Raw genomic sequence first — 16250 nt, forward strand, 5'->3', positions numbered from 1 at the left:
GTATGCAAATACTGTCTTTTCACATAAAGTACTTGAGCATTCATGGATTTTGATATTCATGGGGGTTCCTGTAACCAATCCCCATGGATACCAAAGGATGATTGTATTGGTGAATATGTAGAGCAACCAGAAATGGTAATGGACATGTAAGTCATTCAACACTTTGTAAAACTGATACTGAATAAATCCATGCCCTTTTACCCAGTTATTTCATTCTTAGGAATTAATCCAAATGAAGTCGCTAAGAGATATATACACTGTGATGTTCATAGCAGTCCTATTTGAGTAGCCCTACATGTGGAGACTATCTAAATGCTTTTGACATAAAACAAATAAATAAATGTGGTATATTCATATGATGGAATATTATTCATCAGAGAATTACTATACATATAGCTGCTAATAACAATGTGAATGATTGCCTCAACAATTAGGTGGAGTAAAAGAAGTCAATATTAAAAGGACATACACAGACTGGGGTTGTGGCTCAGTGGTAGAGCGCTTGGTTCAATCCCCAGCACCACATAAAAATAAATAAATAAATAAAGGTATCATGTCCATCTACAACTAAAATAATATTAAAAAAAGAACTTACACAATTTAATTTCATTTATAATAAAGTAACCGGGTGTGTGACTAGAGGGAGGCACGAGGAAGGGCTTTGGAGATTCTGATTATATTTGGCTTCCTGATCTGGATGCTAATCAAACGTGTTTGATCAATGTGCTGCAATTCATTGAGATGAATACTTACAATATGTGCACTTTGTGTTTGTCATACTTCAATAAAAGATGTTTTTTAAAAAAGTAATCTCAGTATTTTAAGTAATCTTGGTACCTGAAAGTGCCTTCTCATTTGTTCAAAACTGCTGGTATAGTTTCCCAGACCCCCTTCCCCAGCTCACCCTCCAGTGACCCTCCTTGACTGCCTTTGCTTTCTTGACTCTTGTGGCTGGAGCTTGGAAGGTCAGTTTAGAACTTGGTTGGGCCAGGTTTTGGAAGGACATGGAGAAGACAGGAGTGAATGAGTACAGTTTTGGGGAATAGCTTGTTCACTTGTGGGTGTAACCTGATGGACCCCATGTTATCAGAGTTCATAAGGATGAATATGTGCATATGTTTCTCTTTCAACAAAATTTGTTTTAGGGGAAAAAGGTTTAGAAGGCTCTCTACAACCAATTGTTTCTAAAATTTAAAACCAGGAATTATAAATTTGTTAGTTTATTTGTAAGTATTTAAAAGTGCTTGTTTACAAATGACTTATAAATAAGTGATATTTTAAGTGTTAAATTTATATCTCACCTTTTTTTTCCTTACACACCAATAGACAAAATGACAATTACCTTGACAAATTATCTTTTCATTTATATGGTTCTCCATATATTGAATATGTATCATTGAGAATATATTTAATGAGGTTTTTCCATCGTAAATGTTTTTATGTACTTCTTTTTTTTTACTTTAAATGATACTTTTAGTCATTTTTGTTAATTTTTATTTATTTATTTAACAGGTGGTATGTTATTTTGTTACGATGTATCCATGTATCAGAGTAAAGATGGCAAACCACTGAATCGACTAATGGCCAGTAGAGGGCGAAGCTTCAAGCAGACATCACTTGCTCTTGTTCATGAGGTAGGTTCTTTCCCTCTCCAATAGCCTCTTCTTTGTATGTGTTTTAGTGTCTCTCCTTCCCTTTGTTTATGAAGTTGAGTGTTTATTAGGAAGCATTTTTTTTTATTGCAATTAAAATTTCTCTTAGAGGCTACTAAAATAACTGACCAAAAAGAATGCTAAAATATTTTGATGTATTTCTGAAAGAAACTGCCATGCTACTTCTCCACCTAATTATTAAGGTGTAGCATCTAGAGTTTTGGTTTATTTCATCAATGTCATACTTCCACTGTTTAGAATAAATTTCAACTTATTAAAGAAAAATATTCCCTATTTCTTAATTTTAATCCTTTCAAAGTATATAGTACACCAATATTTATATTTTTGAATAGAATAAACAGTTAATCGTAGTATATTTAAAGAAAAACTGTGATATAAGTATTTATCTTAATTTTTCTTTCATCTAATTAAAAAAAATGAAATTTTATGATGCTATTAAATGATTTGCATAAATCTGATCATTGCAGGGGAAATAGAGAATCTAGAAAGCACTTGGGGAGGATATTTTTTGTTGTCATTGTTTGATGATATTCACTTATGTGTATATAAATTAAAATGTATGAATAACAAGAGAAAATATCACAGTATTTTATATAATTAAGACATAATAGGTCATACATGAAAATATAAGTTCTAAATAAAAACAGTTATAAATGAAGACATGAATTATAAAAATTTGAGTTAGTGTTAAATAACTAGCATTTCTAAGATATGTACATATAAAATCTTATGCTTTGATGCATAATTTATAAATCCTAGTGTCACTAATTTGGTTAGATTATAGTCTGTATGCTAATTGTCACCAGTATAATAGTGTATTGAAGTACAAAGGGATTTGAAGACCCATCTTTGTCCTTTTGCCATCTATTTTTCTTTCATGTATTTAGAGTTGAAATTGTATAGATCTTTTTTTGAAGACTTCTTGTCTAATACAGTGTCTTCATCCAATTAAAGAGAAAGAAAGGATCTTGGAAAAGTAATGTTTCTCTGAGAACAAGAGAGGTTGAATTTCACACACAAAAAGGAACAACATAGGCAATTTCTACATTTATTTTTCCTTGGTATCTTATTAATTGTCATGGAAAAAGGAGAGATTTGGTACATTTTTTAGTTTGTTTGTTTTTAATTTGTATACTTAGGTATTTGGAGAACAACTAGAGTTTAAAATCTTCACAGAAAACTGATTTTTTAAAGTCACCATCAAAGAATCAAGAAAAACCGTCAAAGTGAGGATAGCTGAAGATATCTTATAAATCCAGATATTGGTATCTGAACTTATGAGATGTGCCCTAGATACAAATGATGAAATTTTTTGGGTTCATATACTTGTAGCTTTTGTAATAGAGAGTCTAGAATATTTTAGGTGTCAATTAGAGGTATATTTCACAGAATTCTGTGAAACCTATGGTAGGATTTTTTTAAAATTTATTTATTCTAATTATATATGACAGCAGAATGCATTTCAATTCATAGTACACATGTAGAGCACAATTTTTCCTGTCTCTGGTTGTACACAAAGTAGTGTCACATCATTCGTTTCTTCACACATGTACTTGATGAATGATGTCCATCTCATTCCACCATCTTTCCTACCCTCTGTCCCCTCTCTTCCCTGCCCTCCTCTTTGCCCGATCTAAAGTTCCTTCATTCCTCCTATGCTCTCTTCCCTCATCCCTGTTATGAATCAGCATCCTCATATAAGAGAAAACATTTGGCATTTGGTTTTTTGGGATTGGTGTACTTCACTTAATAATATTCTCCAACTCCATCCATTTACCTGCAAATGCCATGATTTGATTTTATTTTAGTGCTGAGTGAGTATTATTCCATTATGTATATATACCACAGTTTCTGTATCCATTCATCTACTGAAGGGCATCTAGGTTGGTTCCACAGTTTAGCTCTTGTGAATTGTGCTGCATTACTGTAATATGCTGTTTTTAAGTCCTTTGGGTATAAACCAAGGAGAGGGATAGCTGGGTCAAATGATGATTCCATTCCAAGTTTTCCAAGAAATATCCATCCTGCTTTCCATATTGGTTGCACAAATTTGCAGTCCCACCAGCAATGTATGAGTGTGCCTTTTTCTCCACATCCTTGCTAATACTTATTGTTGTTGTCTTCTTAATAGCTGCTATTCTGACTGGAGAGAGATGAAATCTTAGAGTACTTTCGATTTGCGTTTCTCTAATTGCTAGAGATGTTGAACAGTTTTTCATATATTTGCTGATTGATTGTATATTCTCTTCTGAGAAGTGTCTGTTCAGTTCCTTAGCCCATTTATTGATTATGGGTTTTTTTTGGGGGGGGTGTTATGATTTTTGAGTTCTTTATATATCCTAGAGATTAGTGCTCTATCTGTACATGTGGTAAAAATTTGCTCCCCTTCTGTAGGCTGTCTATTCACCTCACTGATTGTTTCCTTTGCTGAAAAAAAGCTTTTTAGTTTGAATCCATCCCCATGATAGGATTTTAGTTCATATTCCATCTTCTGGTTACTTTAGTTCATTTGTGTTAAAAAATATAATAGAGAATCAGCTATACAGTTTTTCAAACTATGTGACAAAAGTAATATGAGCCTTTAGAGCTGCTTGATAATAATAATAAGTTGCAATAATAATAGGCTGTAATCAGCTGAGACACTTTTAAAATTGCTGTATGTATAGGTGTTCCAGACTTAAAATAGTTTGGCTTATGATTTTTTTTTTTTGCCTTATGATGGTGCAAAAGTGAATGGGTTCTGTAGAAACTGTACTTTGAATTTGCATTTTTTTGTGTGTGGGTTATCAAGATACAATATGATACTATCTCTTGAGGGTAGGCAGTGGCAGCAAACTGCAACTCCCAAGCAGGCATTTGATCCTGATGGTAAACTACTGATATTCTACAGTCTGTTGTCTGACCAAGCTATGATGGTTGTTGGGTTAGATGTAATGAATGCACTTTAAATTTATGACATTTTAAATTTTTGATGGGATCCTGTATCTGGAAGCTCCTCTGGGAGTATCTGCTTATTAATTTGTTTAATCTCTACATTAATCCTCTGAGGGTAGGTCCTGTTAATTTGCTCAAGGTCTTAAAACTAAGTGGAGGAACCTAGAATCTGAACCCAGGAATGAGGTCCTTGAACTATCCTATACAGTTGTCTTTTCTTATCTGAAAGGTGTATGTACTGAGACCTTACATAGTAAATGCCTGAAAACACAGATAGTACTAAACCTCATGCAGCAATGTCTTCTCCGTCATAACTAAGCACCCAGCATATATTGTGGCTATAAATTTTGCAGTTTGAGGTGTGACATTGAAATTTAATATGAATTTATTTTTCCTTCTTCACAATTTCACAGATAGAAGATTTATTCTTACAGTAGAGCTTAGCAACCTTAGGGTGATTCTTTCCCTTTCCTTATTAAGTCAAGAATTTTAACCTTTTCACTTTATGGCTTCTCTTGGGCATATACAAAATGCCACCCTCCCCATTCTCATGCTTTGGGGCAATTTTTAAGTAAAGTCAGGGTGACTTGAGCACAAACATTTCAATATCATCTCGGTTGATCTGATACCTCAGAGGGTTACCATGTGACTAAGGGGCTGTTAGTGTATACAGTGTAAATATGTTGGACAAAGGGATGACTCATGTCTAGAATGAGATGGTGCAAGATTTCATCAGGCTACTCAGAATGATATGGAACTTAGAAATTATGAACAGTTTATTTTATATTTTTAGAGCATAGTTGTCTGTAGGTAATTGAAAACACAGGAAAGTGAAACTGTGCTCTTCTAGGTCAATCAGAGAACTTTTAAAAACTACCTTGGGATCTTGGGTCATGTTTTCCTTTTAGGGTTTTATTAATGGTTTTCCTTTAATGACTAATGATGTCTTTTCATCTGTTCATTTGCCATTCATGTAGTTTCTTCCACAAAGTGTATGCTCTAATCTTTTGCTGTTTCCCCCCGCCCCCCCCTTAATGGTGTTATATTCAAATGAGAATCCTTAATATAGTCTACATTAGAAATGAATTTTGTAAATGTTTTTATGTGGTCTGTACTTTGTCTCTTCATTTCTCTAACATTGTCTTTGAACAGTAGGTTTTTAATTCTGAAGCATTCTAATTTATCACATTTTTCTTTTAATTGTTTTTTAACTTAAGGTTTCAAAAATTTGGTTTTTTAAACTCCTGTGTTTAATTTTTACTTTTTTTTGAAAAAAATGAGGTAAAATTTGTTTGTCATAAAATTTACTTATTTATATTGTATGATTCATTGGTTTTCAATATATTCATGGAGATATATGCCATTGCCACAATTAATTTTAGAATATTTTCATCACCCGTAAACAAATTCTACACCCCTAAGTAATCACACTCTAATTTCCCTTACCTTAGCCTCCTGCAAACGTCTAATCTCTTTCTGTCATTGTAGATTTGCTTATTCTGGACATTTCATATACATAAAATCATTTAATATGTGGGTGTTTTGGAGTGTGGTTTTTTCATTTAGTATCTTTTCAAGGTTATGTAGTAGCATGTATCAGTACCTCATTACTTTTGGGGCAGAATAGCATTCTACTGTTTGGATATAACACATTTAGTTTATCTAAAAATCAGTTTATGGACAGTCCATTTTCTTGTAGAAGTTTTATACTTTAAGCCTTGAATTTTAGACTGTGATCCATTTAGTTAAAATTTTATAAGGTACAAACTATGTTTGTTGAAAATACCATCCTTTCTTCCCTGAACTACCTAAGGAGTTTTGATGAAAATCATCTCTCCATATTTTTGTGGACCTTTTTCTATACTCACTTGTGTTCTATTGATATATATGTCTAGACTTTCACTAAAACCACACAGGTTATTTACTGACACTTTTTGATGAGTATTGAAGTAGTATGAGTTCTCCAACTTTGCTTCTTCTTCTCCAAAAAACATTTTTTCCTGACAATTTTAGGCCCTTTGCTTTTATTCTAAATTTTAGATGAGCTTTGAGAAATCACACACACACACACACACACACACACACACAAGCACACACAAGCACGCACACACACACACACACACACAAGCCTGTTGTGATTTTGATTGTAAATGTGTCGAGTTCCCAAGTCAACTTGGGATAAAACTGACAACTTAGTAATGTTTAGTTTCTATAATCAGGTACAAGATATGTCTTTCCACTTGGAGTGATATTTTGTTGTTTTTATGTTACAAATCTTAGACACATTTTGTTAAATTTCTTAAGTATTACATATCTGTAAACATTGTCATGGTATTACAATTAGACCTTTTGTTTAAATTTCTATTGATAGTATGTAAATATACAATTGATTTTTCATCCCTGACCTTTTTAAACTTACTTATAAATTCTTGTAGCCTTTTTGTAGATTATTTTTGTTTTTATTGTAACAATGTCTGTGAAGAAAGATGGTCTTAATTAGTATCTATATTCCTTCCATTCCTTTATTAGTACCTGATCACACTATGTTGAACAGGACTAGACAGAGTAGACATTCTCGTCTTATTTATGGTATTAGAAAAAGCATTCAGTGTTTCACCATTGCTGAGAATTTTATCACAAATAGATGTCGAATTTTGTCAAATGCTTTTTGTATATCTATTGAAATATGATGAATTATTTTCCTTGATTTTCCAATGCAAACTAACCTGCATTCCTGGGATTAAACTCCATAATGTTCTATCCTGTATATATTGCTGTGTTTGGTTTGCTAAAAGTTTGTTAGAAATTTCTGCATCTGTGCTCATGAGGTATCTTATTCTATATTCTTGTAATGTCTTTGCTTGTTTGTATTATCTAGTAATACTGTGATAATAAAGTGAATAGAAAGGGACTAAGGGGTACTGAGAAAGAAGAAAGAAAGATGGGAAAACAGAAGATTTAAGGAATGAAATTGACTAAATTATGCTATGTATATACATATATGAATACACCACAGTGAATTTCACCTTTGTATATATCTATAATGCACCAACAAAAAAACTATAAATAGAAGGAAGACCAGCAGAGTAGAGGAAGGGTAGTGGAGGAAGGATAATGACTAATGATGTCTTTTCATCTGTTCACTTGCCATTCATGTAGCTCTCTATTCTGTGCCATTGATCAATTTCCCTAGTCATTCACCAATATCACACTGTCTTGATTATGATAAGTCTTGAAGTTGGGGAGTGGCACCTTTCCATTTTGTTCTCCTTCAATATAATGTTGGCTCTTCTGGGTATTTTGCCCTTCCATATGAGCTTTAGAGTCAGTTTCTTGATATCTGTAGAATAACTTGAAGGAATTTTTTGGCTCATGAAAATCATTAGATTAAGTTGGGAACAACTGACATTTTGACAATATTGAGTCTTCCTATTTATGTACATGCAATATTTCTCCATTAATTTAATTTATTATTGATTTCTTTAATCAGTTTTGTACTTTTTCTTATGTATCTTGTATAAAATTCAAGACTATACTCTGAATAAAATCTTTGGTTCAATAAAAAAGTGGAGAGAGAGGACATGATCCTTGGCTTGTTCCTGACAACAAAAGTGTTGTATGCAGGGCTGGGGATGTGGCTCAAGCGGTAGTGCGCTCGCCTGTCATGTACAAGGCGCTGGGTTCGATCCTCAGCACCACATACAAATAAAATAAAGATGTTGTGTCCACTGAAAACTAAAAAATAAATATTAAAAAATTTTCTCTCTCTCTCTCTCTCTCTAAAAAAAAAAGTATTGTATGCCTTTTTTACAAAGTTTATTATTGTTATTTTGTTTAACATGATATTTTCCCCTGATATTTTTGGAAGAATCACAGATCCAATCTGATTTGTGTTTGACCTGATATACAAGTACTGCATAATTGCTGTCTTGTTTACATTTCTTTAAAACTGAAGAAACTGTTCACTCCTGTGAATAGGGGATCATGAGTGGTCATTTTAGATCTTGTAGGGTTTCTACAAGCTCAGGCGACTTCCTCCTCTTTTCTGATTTTGTATCTTCTCATCCTGAGGTTAACTTTGTCCCTGTTAAGGAGGAAGCTAAAGGTGAATGACAGTTTTCTTCCCTGGAGTTCACCACGAGTCTCATCATCCTTTGGCATTTCTAACTTTGACATGACAGTCTCACCTAAATTGGGTGATGCTGAATTGGCAGCCTTGCTTCATTATTTTCTCTATTCCTAAACACATGCAGATTTTCCTGATCCTGCCACTGCTACCCAACCATATTTCACCATCAGAATTAAGTAACGAGCTTATTTTTTTTTCATTTTTAGTTTAGAGTTAGTTCATCCTTACTTGCTGGAAGCTATACTCTGAATAAAATCTTTGGTTCTTTATTCTTTCTTTTTTTTTAAAAAAGTAATCATCATTTGATTCTGTTTGCTTTATAGATTTTGTTTTACCTCTGCTTTCTTAATTTTTTTCCCTAGATGCCCCAAAGTACATATGATGAAACCAATCATTTGAAATATAAGAAGTGTATTTCACTTTTTCTTTCAGTTCCTTTTTATTTTAAAAACATATTTCCTATGAAATATATGGAGTAGTTTGAACAGCCATGTAATAAGAAACAATTAGATGGAAATTGTGAATTATAATGGAGAGAAATTTTTCTGTGCTTGTTGCAGATTCTCCCTAGAAAACACTGTGAAAAGTATGGTTTGCTGAATTTTAGATTCTCCATAATTACCATGTGGATGTGAGTTGTTATGGTAACTGGGTTTCCCCCTTCTATTAAATAACAGAGTAAATGGTTGCTTTAGAGGTGATTGAATTGTCAGCTTTCAAGCTAATGTAATCCTGAAGGAAAATGGGGTGAGATGGGGCGACAGTGCTGGGTTGGGGGTGGGGCAAGAAGAATATTAAATGTCTTGAAATCACCTACAAGGAGATGAGTGTCATTTTACTTTAAAAAGGTGTCCTCCCCAGGCCCTCCCTTCTCATCTCACTATTTGTCAGAGGACAGGAATAATAAAAAGTTATTTTGTGCCAACAAGATTATTATTGACAGAAAATTTTGAAGCCTGTTGTTCTCATGTATAAACAATGGGACACTGAGTGACTTTGGGGTCGATAACACTAAGTGCAAATGTTTTTCCTTTTGGGACAGTGGGAAGAATGTGAGTGTATCACAAAGCCAAATCTAGCAGCTCAGTGTTTGTATGTCTGTGGGGGCACTGAAAAATACCTTTGTTCTCTTCTTTCTAAAAAAATAATTCCATTCTTTGGATGGTAATATGTATGTCTGGCCAGTATGAAAAATACAGAATTGGGTTTCTGAAATCAATAGCAAATACTTAGTTTACCGGGCACTTTTTACATGCTGCCCTGTCTGTCCCATTCCAATTTGACCAAAACCTCATCTGAATTTTCTTACTTGATTTACAGTATTGAACGAAGGGCTGTTAAAATGGGTGTTTTCTTGTGTATGCTAAATCGTATTTGTTAAGATCACTCAAGAGACAGAACAAACTACCAAATTTCTGAGCAATGTGTTCTGAACAGTATACTACCTAATTAGATGGCTTTATAGTCCTCTTAAGTAAAGCATCTATCAGTGAGGAAAGTTTTTTTTTTAATTTAATGCACTATGGATATAATATGGATATAGTAACCATAATGCACTAGTTAAAAAAAAAAAAACTTCATAGATATAAAGAAAGACCAGTAGAGTGGAGGAAACAGAAAAAGAACAGGAACAGGGGGAGGGAGGAAGAGAAGGAAGAGGGAACTGAAATTCACTGTAATGTTATTCATTCATGTACAAGGGAAAGTTTAGCCAGATTCATTCCATGCCTCCTCCCTTCTCATGTCCCTCCTCTCTCCCCCTCAGTCCTCTTCTACTGAACTTCTTCTATTTCCATGTAATTATCTCTCCCCAACACACATACTTTTTCACCTTCATTTTATATGAGCTTCCACATCTGAGAGAAAACATTTGACCCTTGACTTTTTGGGTTTTGCTAATTTCATTTAGCATAATGTTCTCTAGTTGCAGTTATTTAACAGGAAATGCCATGATTTTCATTCTTCTTTATGGCTGGGTAACTCTATTATGTATATATATGCCACATTTTCTTTATCCATTTGACTGTTGGTGGGTATTTGAGCTGTTCTGCAACTTAGCTAATATGATTTGCACTCATATAAATATCGATATGACTATATCTTTATAGTAGCAACTTTTGGATATCTTTTGGATAGACACCAAGGAGTGGGATCTCTAGGTCATATAATGGTTCCATTCCTAGTTTTTTGAAGAATCTCCATACTGCTTTCCAGAGTGGTTATACTTATTTGCAGTCCTACCAACAATGTATGAGAGTATTTCTTTCCCTGTATCCTCTTCAACAACAATTATTAATAATTGTATTCTTAATGATGCAAATTATTCTGACTGTAGTGAGTGAGATGAAATCTCAATGTAGTTTTGATATGCATTTTCATGATTGCTAGAGATGTTGAACATTTTTTCATATATATGATGATCCTTTGCATTTCTTCTCTTGAGAAATATCTGTTTAATTCTTTGGCCTATTTATAATTGGCTATTCATTTTTTTGGTGAATAAGGTGTTAAGGTTTTGAGTTCTTTATATATTCTGGATATTAATCTCTGGCAAAGGAGCAAGTGGCAGAGATCTTCTCCCATTCTTCAGGTTCTTTTTTTCACGTTCTTGTTTCTTTTGCTGTGCAGATTCTTTTTAATTTGATGCCATTGCACTTTTACTGATTTGTGTTTGTTTCTTGTGCTTTAAAAATCCTGTTAAGGAAGTCAATGTTTGTGTCAATATATTGGAGTGTTGAACCTACATTTTCTTCTAGCAGTTAAGAGTTTCTAGTCTAATTTGTAGATTTTGACCCAGTGTCAGTTGATTTTTGTTCAGAATGATAGAGGGACCAAGTTTCATTCTTCTACATGTAGATTTCTAGTTTTCTCTTTTTCTCTGGCACCATTTAGTTAAAAAGGTTATCTTTTCTCCAGTTTATGTTTTTGGCACCTTTGTCGAGTATCAGATGACTACCTATCTATGTGGATTTGTCCCTGTGTCTTCTACTGGTCTTCACGTCTATTTTGGTGCCAGTCCCTTGCCATTTTGTCATTATAGTTCTGTAGTACAGTCTGAGGTTCAGCGCTATGATGCTTCCTGCATTGTTGTTCTTGCTCATGATTGTTTTGGCTATTCTCGGTCTCCTTCCAAATGAATCTTCATTGGTATTCTGATGGGGATTACATTGAATTTCTGTAATGCCCTTGGTCGGATGGTCATTTTGATCTTAATTTTGCCTATCCAAGAGCATGGGAGGCCTTTGTGTCTTCTAAGGTCTTCAATTTCTTTCTTCAATGTTTTACAGTTTTTATTGTAGAGATTTTTCACCTTCTTGGTTAGATTTATGACTAAGGTTTTTTTTTTTTTTTAGGTTATTGTGAATTGGGTAGTTTTCCTAATTTCTTTCTCAGCAGATTCATTATTGGAGTATAGGAAAGCAGTTGATTTATATATGTGATCCTGCAACTTTGCTAAATTTATTTATCAGCTCTAGTAGTCTTTTGGTGCAGTGTTTTGGAGTCTTCTAAAAATGGATCATGTCATCAGCAAACACAGGTAATTTGACTACTTCCTTTCCTATTCTTATCCCTTTAATTCCTATCTCTTTCCTGATTGCTGTGGCTCAAGTTTCAAGAACTGTTGAATAGGAATGGTGAGAGGGACATACTTGTCTTCTTCCTGATTTTAGAGGAAATGCCTTTCAGTTTTTCTTTGGTGAATTGTGTTGCTAAGCAGGTGCTGGTATTTTAGTTATAATTAATTAGAATCTATATGATATAAATAAAGTGTTTAAGGAAATTCAAAATATAAAGGTTATAAAACTTTCTTTAAAAATTTGCCTTATTACTCACTCTGTTTTTATCTGGAACTAAGTGTTTACTGATTAGAACAGTTTGTACTGTACTGTACATACATTTATAAAATTTCAAATAACTGTGTCTTCAACAACTCATGTGTGAGTATAGCTGTGTTAATTCAAATAGGTTGTCTAACATTGTGTTGCTAGAGTGATAGAAAGTTGATCATCATAATTTTCTGTGATTACTTGCTTATGATAGATAGCATGGTTGTAATATGACAAGAATCTTTATCAAAGATAAAGCTGTGTGTTTAATTCTGTCAAATGCAGCAGGTACTTAATTGAACAGTTATGTGCAAAACACTGTTTCAGGTACCACAGGAGGGCTTCCAGGATGAATAGAACATCATGTGTTCCCCTTAGGGTTGTGTAAAATTCACATCCATGCACAAAAGGTCTAAATGGAATTTGTGAAGTGTGATAGGAGAGGCACATAATATACTAGAAGTTTAGAGGTAAGAGACATTACTTCAGTAAATAGAATGAGGGATGCAGGGCATTCAGTGCCAAGGGAACACTGAGTACAAAGATCCTATAAGGTATAGGACAAATGGGAATTGGTTTATAACTCAAGTTAGTCAGCATATAGGTTAAAGAAACAGAGGAGCAAGATATCAAGGGGGACATTCGTTAAGTGTCTTGTTCTGCACAATTATTTCTTAGAGCTCATGGTGTTGTTTGATTCTGAAAGGCTTTGAACATTGTACAAAAGAGTTTACACATTCTTCTTTAGTGAACCTCAAAGGCTTTTGAAAAGAAGTTTTTGAGTGAATGTAAAAACAGAACGATTTAGGATGTGTTAGGATGAAAGATTTTAGGCTGTTGGAGATAGGCGGCATCACAGTAATCTAGACAGGAGATAGGACTAGCTAATGAGGAAAAAAGTAAAGATGTATATAATTTGCATTTCAGAAGTAGGCTTGACAGTTGAGTTAGCTGCAAGGGAGATATCCGTAATCAATCAGAAGTTTTAAATCTGGGTAACTGGGATGTTGATATATGATTGATGAACAGGAAAGTTAAGAGTGAATTTTTTTTAGGGGGAGGGGTATTGGGATTGAACTTGGGGGCATTCAACCACAGAGCCACATCTCCAGTCCTAGTTTGTATTTTATTTAGAGACTGGTTCTCGCTGAGTTGCTTAGGGCTTCACCAAATTGCTGAGGCTGCCTTTGAACTCATGATCTTCCTGCCTAAGGCTCCTGAGCTGCTGGGAGTAAGAGTGAATTTTGAATGATGACAAAGAAGTGTACAGAGTATAATAGCTATTAAAAAGTGAGAATTTCAGAAATACATGGTCTAAAAGCAGTGATATTCCTAATTTTTAAAAATCATCCAGCTAAATGTTTGAAAACCATTATGCTACAATGTTACTAGAGCCACTCTGAGTAGATTCTCTCTTACCTGGATTGTTGCAGTAGCCTCTGAGTAGGTTACCCCCCGCTCTGACCTTTGTTCCATTCAGTTTGTTCCCAACAGTGAGATTCTTTTGCAACATAAATTAGATTATAACATTCTTCTCAAAACCTTATAGTGGCTCCCCTTGGTAGGAATGAAAGCAAATCTTGAAAAGTGGCTATAAGACCTTGGACTCTCTAGGTCCCTTGTCAATTCACCAGCCTGTCTCCTCTTTCTACTTTCTGTGTTAACTTTGTATACTCTTTTACATGGACTTCATTCCATTCCTCACACAGGTCAGCCGTGGGCCTGCCTGAGGACCTCTGCCATACCTTAGGTTTTTAGTTTGTTTTTATTTTAATTCAGGTGATATTCACATAGCATGCAACTAACCATTTTAAACTGTATAATTCACTACATTTAGTACATTCACAATGTTGTACAACTATATCTAGTTCTAAAATATTTTTGTCACTTCCAAATGAAACCGTTTCTTCCTTCCTCTCTCCCCTACTCTCTACACATAGCAACCACCAACCTTCTTTCTATTTTGATGGATTGACCTAATATGGATATTTCATATAAGTGGAGTCATATAGTTTGTGATCTTTTATGACTGGCTATTTATTTTGGCATAATGTTTTCAGGGTTCACCTACAATATAATATAGTATTTTACTCTTTTATGACTAAATACTATTTCATTGTATGCAAATGCCATATTTTGTTCACCCATTAACCCATTGGTGGATAGTTGTGTTATTTTCACCTCTGGGCTAATGTCAAAGTGCTGCTTTGAACATTTGTATACAAATATTTGCTTGAATACTTGTTTTTAATGTTTTGGATTCCACCTACAAGTGGAATTGCTAGATCATACAGAATTTCTGTATTTAACATTTGATGAGCCACTCAATTTTTCCATAACAGTTGAACCATTTTCTATCCCACCAGCATTACCCCTTCCCCTCCTACAAGTTTTCATTCAGCTATCACCTCTTGATGAGGTCTATCAAAATCATCTGTAGCCTGTAACCTGCTCACACCCCCACCCATAATCCTTCACTGGCATCTTTCTTCCTCTTGCATATTTTCATAATATGGTCCCTTTTTTAGATTTAGTTAGACTCACTAAGTCTTATACATAGAAGCTCTTACACCCCCTAAGATAGGATTTGCTCATTTGAACAGTCCATCACATAGCTATCATTTTAAGAGTATCTGTAGTTAGTTGCAGAAAAAATAAATTTCACACATTTGTTAAAACTTGGTGATCAGGTGTTTGAGGACACTGCTTTATCATCTGCTGAATAACTAGGCTACAACTTCATTATTCTAAATTATTTAATCAGGTTTCCTTCAAAGCCTTCTCATAAGTAGAACAGATTAAGCATAACTTTCTTGTCTTCAGATGCAAATTGAATTTATTTTTCTGCCTAGCAGTGTTAACTTAAAAGGTAAGCAGTATGGATGACATACATTGAATTGAAACAGCATCTTAAAAATGGGCAGGGGTAAAAATGGGCAGGCCCTTTTGCCCATGACACAACTGGAATTAAGGGCATGGTTCTTCAAATTATTTTCTTACGTCTTTCTTCATGAAGTGAAGAGAGAGAGTGCATTTTTAAAGAGGTTTGTTCACACAGTTAACTTCATGGGACTGAGATTAAGGTATAATCCCATAAAATATGGGGACTGCAGGCTGTATGACGGTGAAGTGTTCTCTCACTTCCTTGCTTCTCCTCAACTGTGGTCAGAGCAGCAGGAGAACCATTAGCTTTAGGCTGCAATTTGTGACCTCCTTTTAAATAGATTTCATGGTGCTAATGTCTTCCTTTTTTAAAGGTACAGCAATTGATTTGCTTATTTTCATTTATAATTTTCCATTATCTTTTCCTTTTTAAACTCAAGTTTAAGAAGCAGTTGAGACCTTTGTCTTCTACACCTGCTCAGTGTTCTTTTTACCCATTTGCTGAGTCTGTAGACATTCTCAGAGGTGCAATGATAACCATGGACTACTTGTCAGAAAAATTTAAAAATATTTTGAGTTTCAAAAGTAAAAGAAAAAGCTTTGGTTGTAGTATTTGAGTGTTGTTTCTGGTTAATCCACGTCTCAAAATAGGATTTAAAGATAGTTAATGTTATTTTATGGAAAGGGAACAGAATTGATAGGAAAAAAGTTTAAAATGACAGACCACATTTTAGAAATGGAGAATAGGGCCAAGAACTGATTAATTCCTTCCCAGTTGGATATATAGCCTGAGTTACAGTTAGC

At 34.1% G+C, this 16250-nt stretch overlaps 1 protein-coding gene across 2 annotated transcripts in view; it reads left to right on the forward strand.

Annotated features, from left to right (window-relative positions):
* Nucleotides 1–16250, forward strand: part of Focad (focadhesin) — a 283866-nt gene that overhangs the window by 188519 nt on the left and 79097 nt on the right. For both annotated transcript variants that reach the window (XM_026397575.2, XM_077797050.1), the window contains exon 21: nucleotides 1513–1634. In XM_026397575.2, the coding sequence (XP_026253360.2) occupies nucleotides 1513–1634 (122 nt within the window). The remainder of the gene's footprint in view (nucleotides 1–1512; nucleotides 1635–16250) is intronic.

The sequence above is a fragment of the Urocitellus parryii genome, chromosome 4 (genome assembly GCF_045843805.1).
Source record: "Urocitellus parryii isolate mUroPar1 chromosome 4, mUroPar1.hap1, whole genome shotgun sequence".
Lineage (NCBI taxonomy): Eukaryota > Metazoa > Chordata > Mammalia > Rodentia > Sciuridae > Urocitellus > Urocitellus parryii.